At 41.0% G+C, this 18,089-nt stretch overlaps 1 protein-coding gene across 3 annotated transcripts in view; it reads left to right on the forward strand.

Annotated features, from left to right (window-relative positions):
- The window catches only part of LOC119491426 (spectrin beta chain, non-erythrocytic 1-like), a 95,285-nt gene that overhangs the window by 19,872 nt on the left and 57,324 nt on the right, over window positions 1-18,089 (forward strand). For all 3 annotated transcript variants that reach the window (XM_037775461.1, XM_037775462.1, XM_037775463.1), the window contains 14 exons: window positions 4,793-4,884; window positions 5,019-5,099; window positions 5,242-5,357; window positions 5,555-5,667; window positions 6,351-6,538; window positions 7,816-7,933; window positions 8,202-8,360; window positions 8,900-9,202; window positions 9,513-9,663; window positions 11,557-11,693; window positions 12,873-13,022; window positions 13,730-14,098; window positions 14,216-14,430; window positions 14,558-14,695. In XM_037775461.1, coding sequence (XP_037631389.1) covers window positions 4,793-4,884; window positions 5,019-5,099; window positions 5,242-5,357; window positions 5,555-5,667; window positions 6,351-6,538; window positions 7,816-7,933; window positions 8,202-8,360; window positions 8,900-9,202; window positions 9,513-9,663; window positions 11,557-11,693; window positions 12,873-13,022; window positions 13,730-14,098; window positions 14,216-14,430; window positions 14,558-14,695 — 2,330 coding nt within the window. The remainder of the gene's footprint in view (window positions 1-4,792; window positions 4,885-5,018; window positions 5,100-5,241; window positions 5,358-5,554; window positions 5,668-6,350; window positions 6,539-7,815; window positions 7,934-8,201; window positions 8,361-8,899; window positions 9,203-9,512; window positions 9,664-11,556; window positions 11,694-12,872; window positions 13,023-13,729; window positions 14,099-14,215; window positions 14,431-14,557; window positions 14,696-18,089) is intronic.

Here is an 18,089-nt window from a genome sequence, read left to right on the forward strand (position 1 = left end):
GCACAGCCGCCTAGTAGCTGTCTCCTGGGACTCAGTATTGTCATGCAGGCCTGGCGACCTACAACAAAGCACATTTAACAGCAATGCTAGCAGACTTGGGTCTCAGTATGTTGAGTGATCCTCTGCAAGCCGGGCTAGTGAGACAAAGAGGATGAATGTTCTGTGTGTGCAATAGAAGTAGACTCATAAGTTCATTTGGAAATGCTGAAATGAATGTTGTATGATGTTCACTGCTGAAGTTCATAATGGACATGTAAGTGTGCATGTTCCAGTTTGTGGTCTTTATTTTTGTTATCAAGAAATCACACCTTGCACAGACTTACGTGTTTTTTATGCCTCTGTGCCGGTGACAGCCGTGGCTGAAGGCAGTATGTTTTCGGGTTGTCCGTCCGTCCGTCCGTCCCCATTCTCATGAACGTGATATCTCTGAAACGCCTGGAGGGATTTTTTCAAATTTGGCGCAAACGTCCACCTGGACTCAAGCATGAACTGATTCTTTTAACTCAAGAATTCATAGCTAATTATGATTTCACACAAATGTGCAATAGGATGAAATGATGGAGTGATGATATTTTGGACAGACATGGATGTAAACTGGAACTTGACTTTTGGGCTGAGGCGTACAACTGCGAGGCGGTAATTCTAGTTTCCAGAATTTCCCAAAACAGTATTGTACAAAGTCAAGTTTCAGTGTTTAATCTGAATGACATGTTGGTAGGTAATTAGTTAAAGGTCAACTCCATCTGCATTTTTTTCCGGGCTCTTCAAATGGAAAATCCTGTTCAGCCATCAGCAAAAAGCAGTGACTTAGGTTACAGCACTGATGCACAGAAACTAAGTGATATACTGCTGTGGACGGGGGCAGCAGCAAAACGTATTTTAGCCACCTAAAAAAATCAATATCTCTTTAAGTGTACGCTATATTTAGAATATTTTCACCACTCTACCTCGCCGTCAGACAGCCCTTTCTGACGGAAAACTAAAGCCGTTATATCGTTCTCTTCAAAGCCACCAGACTCCATTGACAAAACCATTAATTCAGAACACAGGAGTTGCCGGTCTACTGCTACATCCATTGGTTAGTTTATTTGTGTTACTGTGTGACTTTCGGATCCGAATTAACGTATGAAAATAACAGGCTTGGTAACATGCTTGATAGTTAATTCAGTAATGCCTGTTTTGTCTTTTGTTGTGTTCTTAGTCTTGCTAAGACGCTGTAACTGAACAGTTTGGGCTACAGCAGCGTTAGTTGACTTCTAGCTCCGCCACCATTAGCTGTGAGCTTGGCCGTCGTCCCGCTCTCCTGCTCCCATGAGCCACCACCAGTCGATGGCCTCTTCAATTTTGCATGCGCTGAGAAAGAAGAGCAGTGCAGAAGACTGGTGTTCAGGAGTGTGTGTGTGTGTGTGTGTGTGTGTGTGTGTGTGTGTGTGTGTGTGAAAGAGAGGGAGTAATTATGAAAGAAGTGAGGACGGGGGGAAAGGATGGTTGTCTGATGGGAAACAACAAGCATTGATGTTGTGGTAAATAAGCAGGTGAGGTGAGGCCTAACTGTGACCTTCAGTCAGAGTTCACCGTCAGTGATATGTGCTCAGTCAAGTTTCTGATGATTAACAAAGGTTCAAATAGAAATCAGGTTCTTCACACTCTTACTCTGCTGTCTTTATCATTTGTCTCCTTTAGGCTACTGCCATCCCTACTGTTTATTATCAAAGCAGCCTTTATCTTTATTGAGATTTATTTTGGTGATATTTAAAACTAGCAGTGGTAGTAAGTATGCAAATCATGTAACTTCATGCAACTCATGTGAAGATAGTGTAACAATGACACCAATTAAACATGAAACTAACAGCACTATTGTTTTAGTCTTGTTTAAATATTAAATAAGAGAACATTACTTCTGTCTCATAGTAAAGAACAGTTCCATCACAAAGTGCTGAATTTGTGTTCTTAAATAAATAAAGATATTTATATATAAGTCCCCCTGAGCATTTCCAAGTGGTGTTATTGTTGGTACCGCTATCGCAAAGACAACCAGATCGCTCTCTGTTTTCCTCCGAGCTATCAACAACACAGAACGCACTGCATTTCTTTAATATATCGTTAGAAGCGTGGCTACTGTCCAAAGCAAGAAACAAGCGTAAGAATTTGAACTAGGAAGCGTGATCTCAGTGCTATGATTAAGGCAGAGTAAAACACCTGGTAGTATTAATAAGTAGGCAGGTAAGGTTGGGCCGGTTGGGCACGTTAGACAGGTTGTGAAAGGTACAGTAAGAACTGAAACTGTAATGCGCTGCTGTTGGAGACAATAAAGAGTTTGCCGTCTTGATTTAGACCTCCATGTTATTATTTTATTACCTTCATAAGTGTTGACGCAACTCAAGCGCCCTCCTCTTCCTTTGTGCTGTAAATCAAGCCTTCATTTTCCAGGGAGATCACAACTCGGAGACAGACAGAATTAAAAGCGAGGCTTCTAGGGAACCAATCTAAACACTGATGCTGTCTTTATTCTTTAGCCGTTACATTGTGCAATCAACATTTACTTCATAAAGCAAAAAAACGTATCTATTGCCACTTTAATTTAACCCAACATTTAAGTGCTTAAGAATAATGTCCGTAGGATGGAGAACTGTCCAGGGTCGGCTGAGATTTATGTCGTCCGAGAGGCTTCCAGCTATCTTGCACTTTGTCTCTCCTCATCTCCACCTCTTTTTCCCCTTTCCTCCCTTCCTCTGTGGTGAAAGTGAGAGTTTGCTTTGTCCAGTCAGCAGGTACTGTAGGGCCAAACCACTGCAGTAACTGCACACAGGCGGAAAGAGTGAGCGAGACAGAAAGAAAGGGAGAGAGAGGGGGAGAGAGGCGAAAGAAGGGAGAGGATTGACAGGCAAAGGAAGAGGTAATCCTAAAGTATTTACAGAACCATTCACAAATAATAACAGACGGTTATTATTTGCAGTGACTGCAGTGTTGTATATATTTGGTCGAACGTCCTTGTGTTGTGTGCAGTATGTCTGTGTGTTTGCTTATCTAACACACTGCCCTGCTGTTTACAATGAGTCTGAATGGAGACACGTTGATGTAGCTTCACTGTATATCTGACAAGATATAGAGATTCAGATTATCGGTGAGATGTTTGTAATTATTTTATACATTCCTTGTGGGTTTATCTGGCACATTGGTTTAACATTGTTGTCTTTTCTTACCCTTTTTAGTTGGTTGACAGCAAAGAAAGAACAATTGTGTTACAGCCTCTTTACAGAATAAGAGACAAACCAGAGGAATCATGTTGAAGTGTGATTCTACTCGAACTTAGATTTAGTTTTCTGTGTTAAACAACACTGCAAGTTTATTTTCTGTGCGTCTTCCTCATGTTTTATCCCGCTAGGACAGCAGCTAACTCATCATATTTAATGGTTAATCCATTGATTATTTATGGGATTTACTGATTATTGATTTAATCTAGGGATGCACCGATCCAACTTTTTCAGTCCCGATATCGTTAGCTTTATGTATCAGCCGATACGAGGAGTGCTGATCCGATACCAGTGTTTAATTAATAAGCTGTATGTCTCACTGTGTGGAAGTGACTGGTATCACTCTATTATGTGTAAGGCAACATCAGGCTTGACTTAAATCTTGCCTTCTTATCTTTGTAAAACAAAATGTAAGAAATAAATACATAGATATAAATTTATTGAATTGTTATTTATTATTATAATAATATATCGTACACCAGCAACTTGGTAAAAAATCTTCAAAATTAACAGGAATTAATTGCAACAAATTGGTCAAAACTTAAACAGGAATTAAACTTCCAGTATATAATGTATATAGTATATAAACATAGAATTTAATTGAGTAAATCGGTCCCTTTGTCACCGATATCCGATCCAGCTATTTGAGTCATTATCGGCCCGATATCCGATATTTAATTTACAATGATGTGAAGTTTTTTCCATCTTCAGATCTTTACAGTAGTTGATGCATTGTTTATATATTATTATGATGTATCTGCTGCTGAAATAACATCTAGGCTGGTTTCACATATTATGATATTCTCTCAGAATAAAGAGACTAGCATAATCCCAAACCTCATCTGGTCTCTATTGGTGAGCATTTGTGTACCTACTTTACATGTGTTCATCATTTTGCATGTGAGTTCATGCGTGTATGTGTGTGTGTTTTTATATGTAAGACTGTGTGTGCAGTGTTGTGCCTAACGACATGGGTAGCAGCTGATTCCAGGGTGTCATGTCCCCAATTACCTTGGATCATGTCACTGTGATGTTATTGGTTGAATGGCTGTCACTGTCACCTATCATCAGGCGTTATAATGGCTCTGCACTTCCTCTGCACTGAAATCATCAGCTCTAACTGCTCGTGCGTGTTTTTACTGTTAATGCTCTCTCACAGTGTGTGTTCCTTTGAGCTTTCAGGAGTACTGTCAGGGCAATGTGGCTCTGACCTTTGTTCTTGACTAGTTCCAGACGTCTGAGTTGTGATTCGAACAGGGCTGGTGGTGCTCTCGTGGCTGTTTCCCCAGTCCTCCTCCATTCACTCTTTCACTGCTCCCTATATAATAGACTCTAGTTAAATATGTAGTAAGAGGTAAGTTCAAATTCCAGACACTAAACACACTAGTAGACACAGTAATATTTAAAATGTGAATGTGTTTTCCCCAAAAAGAAAGTAGCGCAGTATTTAAAACTTTATGGAACAGATGCTGAAGGGTCTATACCACAATATCTCGCCCACAATCGCTGAACTGTTGCTTCGCTGTGTTCTTGTTCAGATCCAGGTGATCAAAATAGAGACAGAGGACAACAGAGAAACTCGCTCTGCCAAGGATGCCCTGCTGCTCTGGTGCCAGATGAAGACCGCAGGGTGAGCAGTGAAATAAAAATACAGGAAACTGTGAATTTCATGATCGTTTATGTAACGTACCAAGTCGGTGTGTTAGTGTCGGTGCTCCTTGGTTTGCATTTAAAGATGTAAGAAAATATCTCTCTGTGCTTCAGGTACCCTGAGGTCAACATCCAGAACTTCACCACCTGCTGGAGAGACGGCCTCGCCTTCAATGCACTCATACACAGACACAGGTAGGGAGTAGATTTAACACATCTCTATAGCGTGCTAACATGTTAAAAAGACAAAGAGTGGAAAGATGTGTAATCGGTTTGATTTTAGGATTAGAGTCATACAAACATGACAGAGTCTGTTTCATCATCTTGTACCCTCCAGACCTGACCTGATAGAGTTCCACAAGCTGACGCGGTCCAATGCAACCCACAACCTCCAGCAAGCCTTCAACATCGCTGAGCAGCACCTGGGCCTCACCAAGCTCCTGGACCCTGAGGGTGAGAAGGTTTAACTGGTCTCGGTGTCAGTCAAACCACATTACACACAGCAATACATCCTTATTATATCCATAATAGTGCCATAGAAATGTTGTTTTTGTACTCATTGAGATAAATAGTTACTGTGTGCCTCCACCTAAAGCCATGAAGATGTTAACTCTTCTCCTCTCTGTCTCCGCCTCCTCCCTCCGGTGCAGATGTGAACACAGAGAACCCAGATGAGAAATCCATCATCACCTATGTGGTCTCCTACTACCACTACTTCTCCAAGATGAAGGCTCTTATTGTGGAGGGCAAGAGGGTTGGCAAGGTAACAGATCACACACACATGTGCAGATACACACACATAGACATTCAATGAGAGGTGAAGGGCCAGAAGTGTTTGCTCGTTAAAACACACGTTACAAATCATCAAAATGTACGAGGGCTTAAAGGTATATTATGTAACTTTTCCGCATTAAAATGTCTAAAAACGACTAGATCTATGTTTAATATTTTGTTGTTATCCCATATGTTTCCAACAATTTTCACACCGAGAGAAATCTGTCGTTTTAATCAAGGTAACGGTCCGTTTTATTTGGTTGTTGTCAATAGCGTCATTGCACATGCGTCAGGGTTGTGGTTGTCTTCCAGGAGCTGTCATAAATGTACTTTTTATCCAGTTTTAAGATACAGTTTTTTAGATCTTGGTTGTTTTTAACTCTATATTTTAACGTCTGGATCTTAAGTTATCAGAGAAACAAGCTGAGCAAATGTTAGCGGCAGCTCGGCTCGCATCCTGTCTCCGCCAAACAACGTCCGAGAAACACAGATTTTTAACGTGAATTGCTTTATTCAGTGTGTTTACTGGTTTTAATAACCAGGTCCCTTTGTTTTGGAGCGGAGGTAGAAGAATCTGTATCTGTATCTGTATCTGTATCTGTGTCTTCTTAACTCTGTATCCCGTTCTTTCTTTCTGAATCCTCCTAACCTTCTTCCGTCTGTCTGACTCAGGTACTAGATAATTGTATTGAGGCAGAGAATATCGTCAACCGCTATGAGGCTCTGGCGTCAGACCTGCTGGACTGGATAGAAAAGACCATCGCGGTCATCAGCAACCAGAAGTTTGCCAACTCTCTGACCGGAGTTCAGCAGCAGCTACAGGCCTTCACAACCTACTGCACCATAGAGAAGCCCATCAAGTACGTTTTTGTGGATTTTTAAAATGACATCTTGATGTTATAGTGCATTTTTTTAGCACACACAAACATTAAGTATGCCTACTCATGCATGCATATGAATTCAAACTGAGGAGTATATAGTCATTAACACACTGCTTGTAAATACAACTGGCAACTTGAGCCCCGTTTCGACAGTAGGAACTTTTCCCCGGAACCAGGAACCTTTTGAGGAACTCTTTGCATCAAACCAAAAGATATTTTCTGATCGTTTCATGGCAGTTACGTTCTAAAGCACAAATAAATAACCCTCAAACACTCAACAGATGAGTTACTGCGGAGACAGACACGATTAGTTTCATTCTCCTCTGCTGCATTTCATTTATTACATCCAATGTGCATCAGGAAATACTATGCAGCAGTGAATGTCGTTGCAGTGAGACAAAAAAATATTTGTTTTAGATGAAACAGGCAGGCACACTGAACTGCAGGCCGTGACCACCAGCAGCCCTCGTCACATGTCATTTGTTTTGTCATACGTCAGCGGACTAATTTCACTAATCTTCGCAGGTCTTGAGACTGCCATGGAAACGCAGACAACAATGTGCTGAAGGAACCTTTTAGATCCATGAAAAGTAGTCCCGGGACTAAAATTACCAGGAACATTTTGGTGGAAACCCGGCTTTGGTTTGTGCGTTCTACTGTAATTGTAGCTACAAACTAATTTGATTAATCAGTAAGTCGATACATAGAATTTATCAACTACATCACCTTGAACTCTGAACAAAACAATCGATTAATTCTGAAAATAATCAGCAGATAAATCAATAATGAAAATAATAGTTACTTCCTGCTATAGCAGATGTCTTTCTCAGTATTAATAGAGTCCACATGCACACGTTCTGTCTTCATAAATCAAGGTCCTGAATGTCTTTTATATAAAACATAATTCTTTTTTATGGAGTGGCTCTGCATTTGTTCAGAATATGTCACCATATTGGTTCAGCAGTATTAAACACCCAGGTGTTCATACAGTAGACTCCCTCAGAGTGATGAATGGTCATGAAACTGGACAGCCGGGTAACAGAGAGAGTCCTCGAACCGCCCCGTGAGCAAGCATCCATGCTGCTAACTCGTCCTTGAGCAAGACACTGAAACCCTGACCAACTTTGCAGCTGAGTTTTTCTTGAACAAAGTTGGAAGTACTTTCAGCGTGTCCTACACAGGAGGGGACATTTGAAAGAGAAGACGCCATATTGTGAAACAGGATCACTAACTGAAGTTTTGTGTTTCCCGCTCAGGTTTCAGGAGAAGGGGAACCTCGAGGTCCTTCTGTTCACCATCCAAAGCAAGCTCAGAGCCAACAACCAGAAACACTACGTGCCTCATGATGGGAAGCTCATCTCAGACATCAACAAGGTCACACATCCACCAGCTGTGTTGTTTTTCTTTTGTACACAGTATTTCACCTTTTACTACAATTAAGTCGCAACTAATACGAGTTATTGATTGATTGAAACATCGCCATCACTCTTTAGCAGTTGAGAGAAAACCTGCAGTCAAACTTAGTATCCAAAGTTTTCACCTGACACTAGCGTGTTTAACCCGTTATATTTTCCATTACATTTATTTTTTTCTATTAAATGACCTCTATTAAACTGTTTTTTTGTTGTCATTTTCTGTCCAGGCCTGGGAGAGGCTGGAGAAGGCGGAACATGAGCGGGGCGTGGCTCTACGCAAGGAGCTGATTCGTCAGGAGAAGCTGGAGCTGCTGGCTCAGTGCTTTGACCACAAAACCACCATGAGACAAGCCTGGCTCAATGAGAACCAGAGACTTGTATCGCAGGTGAGGAACCTGATGCACTTGTGATATAAACATGCTTCTTCTACTCAAGACTGAATTGCAAATAAGCGGCTAAGAGGCTGAGCAGTTCCCTTTAAATTAGAAATCATATATTGTTTCATGCAAACTGTTTTCCCTTTTGCATGGATGCAAAGTCAAATATTGCAGATGATTAGTGATATAAAGATAAGATATAAACTAACACATCCACACACATTAAACTCATTTTATGTCATGTCTTCTGTCACTGAAGTGTCTGAGTTTGTAGTTTACCTCAACACCCTGTCGAAGGCTTTCAAATGAAACACGCTGATGTCAGTCGTGTAAAATCAACCTGTGTATATACATATAATGTACATGTATTACTGTATGCAAGTCAAAGTCCTTCTTTGGTCGTCATAGATTCAGTGGTTATTAATGTTCATTAGATTAGTCTTCCTTCACTCTCTCCCTTCCTCTCCTCCCCCCTTTGTCTCCCCGCTCTCTTTGCCTTGCACACCTCACACCTTTTTCTTTCGATGTGTTCTTCTCTCCGCCTACAGGACAATTTTGGCTATGACCTACCAGCGGTCGAGGCGGCGATGAAGAAACACGAGGCCATCGAGGCGGACATAGCCTCGTATGAAGAGCGGATCGGCGTGGTGGTGGAGCTCGGTGGCGAGATGGAGTCAGAAGGATACTACGACATCCGGCGGATCTTGGCACGAAAGGAGAACATCCTGGGCCAGTGGAGTCTGCTGAAGGAGCTGGTGGCTGGGAGGAGGACCCGGCTGGAGAAGAACCTGGCCCTGCAGAAGACGTTTCAGGACATGGTCTACATGATCGACTGGATGGAGGACACACAGGTACCAGAAGAGACCAGAGAGAGAGACTCTGCTATATTCAGTAGTTAAATAAAGACAGAGGAAAGAAATAGTGGACATGGAGAGTGAAAGGGGAGATCAAGAAAGACAGAGATTTAAAGAAGAAAGACACAGAGCGAAAGTATATTTGCATGTTTTTGATTTATCAAAGGAAATCTAATGAGAGGGAAGAGAGAATAATTGAATGAGTGAGTAGCAGAAAAAAGTAGAAATGAAACTAGTAAAAGAAAGACAACCTGATGTATAATGACATGTTCCCCGCCATCTCCCGCTCTCTCTCTCTCTCTCTCAGATCCAGCTGCTGTCGAAGGACTTTGGGAAGCATCTCCTGGAGGTGGACGACCTGCTGCAGAAACACAGCCTGCAGGAAGCCGACATCGCAGTGCAGGCTGACCGGGTCGAGACGCTAAACACCGCTGCACTCAAATTCACCACTATAGAGGGTATACTACTCACCTGTATTGTGTATAGTGTTGGTGAAATGTTTCATTGGATCTGTCTTTAGCTTTATGTGACAACAAAAGTCTTAATTAAGTCCTGAACACACTGGAAGGGAAAACAATTCATCGCTCTCCGTTGACTTTGTATTGAAGGTACCTCGTTTCTCAAGCGACAGAAAGCCTAGTAGTGCTGCTGTGTGCTGCTGTGCACTACCAACAGGGTAAAGAACCCACAACTAAGTTTTTATAAGCTGCTGAACTGAGAAAGCGATCCTTTAAGAGGACCAAACGTGAGGCATCAGCAGGAAGGATGGGGAAACTGTGGGATCCTGACACTCAGTATGCCCACATGTGCAGCAAGCATTTTGTCCAAAAAGCTAACATTAGCTTTCTAACAGCTAACTTCATCATCAGCCATCATCATTGTTGGTATCAGCTGCAGCCCTGGTAGACATAGGGGCTAAAATAATCCCTTGACATGCTGAAATCTGGTGTTTTTAGCTCGCTACAGGCATTTGGTTAGCGTTTCAGCCCTTGTTTGCATATTGTGGTGTCGATTGTTTCCCCTCCGGTGGGCGTGGTTTTATGAGTATGACACATTCTGTCTCTGTTGCCTGTAATGAAGGCTGGCATGAAAAGAAATGCAGTTTTTAATTGATCTGGTTAGAATCACCTTAAAGGAATGATCTCAGGTGAAAACAAATTAGCATTGCATATTGATATTTCCATGTCGTAAACTGTTCCATAAATATATAATCATTTGACAGCAGGATGCCGAATAATAATCAACTTGAAAAAGTTAGATTTTTAACCTTACTGTTGTCCTCGGGTCAAATTTGACCCGTTTTCAAACTTCATTATATCATAAATAAGGTTTTCTTTCATCTAACTGCCCCAAAATAACATGAATGAAAGTAATTCATAATTTCTGGGGGGTTTTCTCAATCAGAAAATAGGTATAATTTCATGTAAATTAGGTTTATTGACCATAAATTACAAAAAAAAAGGGTAAAACTTGTGGTAATGAGTGGGAAAGCAGTTAGCTAAAAAAGGTATCATTATGTGCTGCCATTGAAAATGTTTTATATTATAATATTTATAATATTCTGACTAAACTTTGACATAGCCTATACCAGTTTGTGATAATCCCTCAACATTATGTTCCTCTGATACTAACTATAGTCAAAATAATTAATAATTTCTGCTTTTTTTACTCAAAGATTAGGTGTAATTTCATGGAAATAATGTTTATTAACCATAAATTACAAAAAGAAAAGTGTAAAACTTGTGAAAATGAGTTGGAATGAATTGGGTAAAAAGGTTTAACACAGAATTGGGCGATAATTTATACCGTATGCTTTATAAACCGTCAAACCAGACCAAAAATTGCACGGTCGACGGGAAGACAACAGGAGGGTTAAAAGGCCATTAATCAGAACGTTTCTAAAATTAGATCTGATGCATATTTTGATCCAAAAGGCAACTTGATAAGAGCTACAGGGTGTGCACAATAACACTTCTACAATATTCAAATGTAACATTTGTTACATGATGGTAAAAATATAAGAGTCATTTGAGGCAACAATTGTTTCTGAACTGTTCCTCAGTGTTTTGTTATCTGTCATAGACTGACTAAATGAAATGAGGAGGCCAGTATTGATTTCATTTAGTCAAGTGAAGACGTATTTGACCTTGAGACAACTGGAAAATAGATTTTCTGAACCTGATAGCAGTAAGGTGATCTGCTCAGCACACTCTGTGCATGTTTTTTTGTTTTTGAGGTAGTCCAGCTCAGAGTACACTACTGTAATGAATACTGTACTTTACTGTGCCTTACTGTATCTTCAGCATTGTGTGTTTTATTCTCATTCTCATTCTCATTTTGTTGTTTCCCAGGTTACCAACCGTGTGACCCACAGGTGATCTGTAACCGTGTCAACCATGTCTCTTCCTGTCTGGAGGAGCTGAAACAACTGGCAGCTAAAAGACGAGATGAGCTCGAGGAGTCGAGACAACTGTGGGCCTTCTTTCAGGTAGGATGGGTCGACGGGATGATAAACTCGTTGGAGACGAGCCAGGCCTTATTCAGAATCGATCACCGGCGATCGGCGCACAATGCATGCCGGTTAGATTTGTGTCCTACTTGATCCCGACTTGCTCTGACGTCATGCACACGTGGGCAAAGATGACCTTACGAGATCGAGGCGGCTGCAGTTTTTAAAGTCAGGCGCCGCAGTTGCTCTCCACAGACTGCAAGACCCATTGCATGATGGGAAACGCCTGGCTGATGTCTTAGTTTTGACAACTAACATCACGTGTTGTAGAAGGTCCTAACTATCTGTGTAATTGTAATATTTAACACTAGATTGTAGGCTATTAGTATCATGTTGTGAAGGATGCAATGAAGGTTTCATTTTTTTATAATATCATATATAATAAGGATAATATTAAAGTTGTTCATAAGCACTTATCAAAACAAGCAATTACAAAGTGCTTTACAAGGCGGACATAAAGGAATAAAGGATAGACTACAACGCCAGATACACACATATTCCCACATATATAATTACAAACAAATATAAATAAATCCAAACGTGGTTCAAGTAGCCTACAGATCGGAGAACTCCAACAGCATTTCTTCCTTCATCACATATCTTTTGTGTTTTGTTATATGCATCATTTCGTCTCATTCGGCAGTCATGTGTCAGACTGCTTCTATCTCCGGAATAAGCCGTCTGTCACTTTGATAACACCGAGGTGATGAACGAGTTATTAATGTTAGTGAATAAGCTTTTAGAACGAACTATGAAAGTAATGAGTGTATAATGAGAACAGCGGATTTCTTTGTCCAAAGAGTCATTGGTTCACGATCACTAATTATATCCCATTACTGATTCATTTGGCTAATTCCCCCTCTGCCTTTTGGGAGGCTCTCAGAAACAGACTGGGATCAGTGCTAGATGGACTTTAGGGATTACTGAGGAGGACTGTTCTACATTTCTGAACTTTTTATCTTTACATTGTTTTTTCTTATCTCTGTTTTTCTTTCAGTGATGCTTTTTTCTTTTCCCACCGTTGCTTCACCTCTTTTTGTCTCCGTCTTTTCCTTTTTCTTTCCTTTTTTCCTGTTTTAAAATTAGTTTAGGGATTTAAAACCTATAGATTTTCTTTTTAAAATATTTTCTTTGTTTGTCTGTTTGTTCTCCTGTTAGGAGCTGGAGGAGTCGGAGGCCTGGATCAGGGAGAAGAGCTCCATCCTGGGAGCTCAGGGTTACGGGAAGGATCTGAGCAGTGTGCTGAAGCTACTACAAAAACACAAAACCCTGGCTGGAGAACTGCTGGCTCACCGGTCGCTGCTGCAGGTGTGTTTGTGTTTTTTTGTCTGTGTGTGTGAGAACGAGCACCTGGAATACCTACAGTACCTGGAGTTTCTGTTCTGAACTTCATGTACTTCAGTGAATTTATACATTTATATATTACTTTTGAGCTCACCTACAAAAAACACCTAACTTAAAGGGATAGTTTGGATGTTTTGAAGTTGGGTTGTATGAGGTACTTCTCCATAGTCAGTGTATTACGTACAGTAGATGACGGTCGGCACGCTCCCAGTTTGGAGAAGCAGACAGGAGTACCAGCACGGGAGCAAAGCGATGTACTGCTGTGGTCGGGGGCAGCAGCAGAACGTATTTTAGACACCTAAAAAAATCAATATCAGATTAAGTGTACGCTATATTTAGAATATTTTCACTGCTTCTCCTTGCGGTCAGACAGCCCTTTCCGACGGGGAACTGAAGCCGTTATCTATGCTCTCTTCAAAGCAACCAGACTCCTTTGACAAAACAGTCATTTTACCTTGCAGAACACGGGAGTTGCTGGTCCACCGCTGCCTCGATCTGTTAGTTTGTGTTATTGTATAACTTTGGTGAATCCAGACTAACCCTTTAAAACACCTAACAGTCAGTTTGTCCTACTCTCTGTTCTACGCTGGCTAGTGTCCCACTTTACTGCATACAGTGTGAAGTCATTTGGAGTAACACCGTTATCCCTACATCCTCTCCCGCTCTTCCAGAACACCATGAAGCGAGGAAAGCAGATCCTGAGTGAGAAGAACTTCGGCACGGCGGGGATCCAGGAGCGCATCATGGAGGTGAAGGGCGAGTGGAAGAGGCTGGAGGACCAGGCTGCGCAGCGTCTCGGCCACCTGCAGGAGGCGCTAAACTTTTTTCAGTTCTCTACGGAGACGGACGACCTGGTGGCGTGGCTGCAGGACGCTTACCGGCTAGTCTCCAGCGAAGACTTTGGACATGATGAGTACTCGACTCAGTCCCTTCTAAAGAAACACAGAGGGGTCAGCGAGGCCATCGACAAACATCGTATGCATGTACTAGCACTGCGCAAACACATGGTGGCGCTGCCTCTGCGGTACCGTGATCAGGAGGTGAGCAGGGAACTTTTTTGGTATAAAGTATTTTGCTTTTCCTTCTACATCTTGTCTTTTACCCCTCTCTATGTCCTTCCTTTTACTGTTCTGTCTTTTCCCCGTTCGTCTCTGCAGGAGGTGCAGGTGCGTATGGGAGAGGTGGAGCAGCTGTATACAGAGGTGGTCGAGGTGGCGGTGCTCAGACAGCAGTGGCTCCACGACGCCCTTGCCGTCTACCGCATGTTCAGCGAGGTCAATGCCTGCGAGCTGTGGATTGATGAGAAGGAGCAGTGGTTGGACAAGCTGGAGATCCCAGAGAGACTGGAGGACGTGGAGATGGTGGCACATCGGTGAGGAATGGGGAGGTTTGATCGCCGTGGCACCAAATGGAAGCTCAGCTGGGTTTCTGACCCATGCAGAAAACCTCTTAACCCACTGACTTTGTCCCATCGTATCCCACAATGCCCTTTGTTGCAGGTTTGAGAGCCTGGACCAGGAGATGAACAGCCTGATGGGAAGGATCCTGGACGTTAACCAGATAGTTCAGCAGCTGCTGGATGGAGGTCATCCGTCCTCTACGGAGGTCAGAGGTTGTCAGGATCACCTCAACTCCAGGTACTGAAATGAAACTGACCTCCCAACAGCTACAACTAACAACCACTGCTCCTCATACCACCACCACCATCACTATTACCACTTGTACTTCTACTGACACTAACAATTAAAACAGCTTTATCTACTAGTACATGGCATCACAATACACTCTAATACTAAACTGCAAATATCATCACTACTGTTAATACTCCTGCTACTAATCCTGTTATGTGTACAGCACCTTTCAAACTGGCTTTGCCTGAGATACATACTGTAAATACATTAGATCATCATTTAAAACACCATGCAGAGGAAGATACAATCTAGTAAAGTAGAATAAAATGAAATAAAAATAAATATAAATATGATTGACGGGTTTCTGTGGAAGAGTATTAGGGCCAGGTATAAGGGAATTATTTATTTATTTTACTTTGCATTTCGGGAATAAAGTAGAAATGTCAAGAACAAAGTTGAAATTTCAGTACATGCTAGTAGTTCTATTTAATCTGCATTATGTCTTTATTCTCAAAATGGTATTTCTCAAAATGCAAAAAAAAATGCCTGGCACGAACACTGACCTTATTCTCGACATTTCGACTTTATTCTCTCTTATTTTCAGCATTTCTTCAACAAATCTTCCTCCTCTCATTTGTTTCCTTATGCCTGCCCCTAATACTCTTCCATAGATTTCAGTACAACTACAGTGAAGTAATCTAATTTAATTATTAAAGTTAAATCTATGATTATTGTTTCAATTACTGATTGTATTAATAACTAATCATATTACAGCTACCATGAAAATGCAGCGAAGCCCTGCACTGTTATACTAAGCTACAACTACTATACGGACAGTGCACTTAATACTAATACGCAGGTGTCTTAGTACGCTCACTAACACAAATGTTAAAGTGACACTGGCTCTGGTTGGAAGTACAAAGCAGAGAGTTTTAGCCATCAGATCAGTTCTAACAGAAATCTTTATTTCAGTCATGAGGGAGTAACTGTTGATGGACATGCTTTCAGTAAACTTAGTAGTCTGCAATAGTAGTAATATGCAATAATAGTAATAGCAGTAGTCTGCAATACTACTTTTTCCATTCTCTTGTGCAATATCACTGTTCATTGTGTGCAATATTCATATTCATGTCCATCATGTGCAATATTACTTCCTTTTCTGTTTTTTAGCTTACTTTACCTTTTTTATTTTACTTATCTTATTTACTAATTTTACTGAATGTATCTTACTTTATTGTTATTCTTTGAGGCACTGGTGCTGGAAATAGTACTTTTTATTTTATACACTTGAACTTGTTGTAATTTTTTTAATTTTGAGCAATCTCTGGCACAAGAATTTCCTCCGGGATTAATAAAGTTCTATCTTATCTTATCCTATTTTAACTTAAATGCAGAAATTAATGATATAATGTTCATATACTGTACTGTATGTGGAGAGCAGCCTCTCGGATCTCTCGTCCCATTTACTCCCGGTAGGGGGGAGGAGTAGGCGGGAGGAGAGGGAGGCGGACTGACACGCTGAGTGAAAAGAGAGATGGCGAGGGAGAGAAATTTGGTGGGGTTGTGTAATTATTCAGGGGAATTCATACTCTCCAAATTCTTTTTGTTCGCACACTGATTTTTTGTAATTATCTTTTGACAAGCGCCTCGTGTCCTGTCAGTCTCCGTCTTAATTTCTCATCTTTGTAGAGTGTGAGTTCAGTGCCTGAGATGTAAATGTAAAATAGTGTCTCTCTCTCTCTCTCTCTGTTTGGCCGACACGGTTATTTCCGCTAACATCCAGCCAGCTCGACCCTGCGATGGGATTGGCTTTTTTTATCCGTCTCAGTCATATTCACCGACCACTGTTACGTCTGGCAGCAGAGTCCACGACGGCTGGGTGTCTCTGAGTCTTGTGACTTTGGCACATAGTGTTGGTCTCAGGGCGACCATCTGTGCTGGCTGCCTCAGTAAAGACGAGGCCGGCCGAGAGCAAAAATAAAAAATAAATCTAATTTTTCATTCTCTAGTATTAGTTATTAAAATTCTGTTTCAGTTTTAGGGCCTTAACTGCATAATATCTTTGCTGTGTTTAGATAAGGACACCGTGTACAATACTTGGGTTATTGTGTGTAATTTCACAATAAAACACCAGTAATCCTCAGTGGAATGAAATACAAAAAAATCTAAAATATTTTCACTCGGTAAAGCACATACTGTAGTAATTTAGCTACTATGTTTACAGCTCAGTCAGTTTCATACTTCGTCTTTGCATTTTCTACCTTTTCAAAATAAATTCTGATATAGTATCTGTTATGAAACAAATAGTTAAAAAGCTAAAACAATATTTTAAATGAAGGAAATGACAGAATCACCCAGGTTTTAATTCATGAGTATAAACAGTTTTACCAATTTTGCTTGTCTTACAACTATATTAATTTATTTTTCTAATTAGTAGGGCTGTCAGTCGTTTTATAATAATGAATCGCACATTTTTTATCTGCTCAAAATGTACCTTAAAGGGAGATTTGTCAAGTATTTAATCCTCTTATCAACATGGGAGTGGGCAAATACGCTTGCTTTATGCAAATGTATGTATATATTTATTATTAGAATCAATTAACAACACAAAACAATGACAGATATTGTCCAGAAACCCTCACAGGTACTTACATGTCAAACTGCAGCCCAACAGGCAACAACAGCTGTCAGTGTGTCAGTGTGCTGACTTGACTATGACTTGCCCCAAACTGCATGTGATTATCATAAAGTGGGCATGTCTGTAAAGGGGAGACTCGTGGGTACCCAGAGAACCCATTTACATTCACATATCTGGAGGTCAGAGGTCAAGGGACCCCTTTGAAAATGGCAATGCCAGTTTTTCCTCACCAAAATTTAGCGTAAGATTGGAGCGTTATTTAACCTCCTTCACGACAAGCTGGTATAGCTGTAGTGAAGATACCAGTATTTCACTCTAGCTTTAAAACTGAGCCCGCTACAACCCTAGAAATCACAAGTTGTGATATTGCATTAAAGAAATTAGTGGCATTAAAACGAATTTGTCTTAACACGTTATTATCACGTTATCTTTGACAGCCCTTATAATTATTATTTTGACTCTAAATCATCAATATTTATGTGAGCATACATTCATGCTTATCCTTTATTACATAAATAAAGTTTAGGTAAGCTTATCCATTACCGCTTCCCTGTATATATACAGTACATACACACGTTATGTTTCATTTGTGTGAAGCAGCGACCCCTGTCACCCACACAAACCCTCCAACAATCAGCATCTCTAAGACGACTCTTACAGCCATGAGGTCAGTGTCACCTAGCTGTTTTCCTGCCTGCCTGCTGAGCGCTCTGTCTGCCTCTCAGTGACTCTGCCATTACCTCATTACAGTCACAAGGATCT

The sequence above is a fragment of the Sebastes umbrosus genome, chromosome 7 (assembly GCF_015220745.1).
Source record: "Sebastes umbrosus isolate fSebUmb1 chromosome 7, fSebUmb1.pri, whole genome shotgun sequence".
Lineage (NCBI taxonomy): Eukaryota > Metazoa > Chordata > Actinopteri > Perciformes > Sebastidae > Sebastes > Sebastes umbrosus.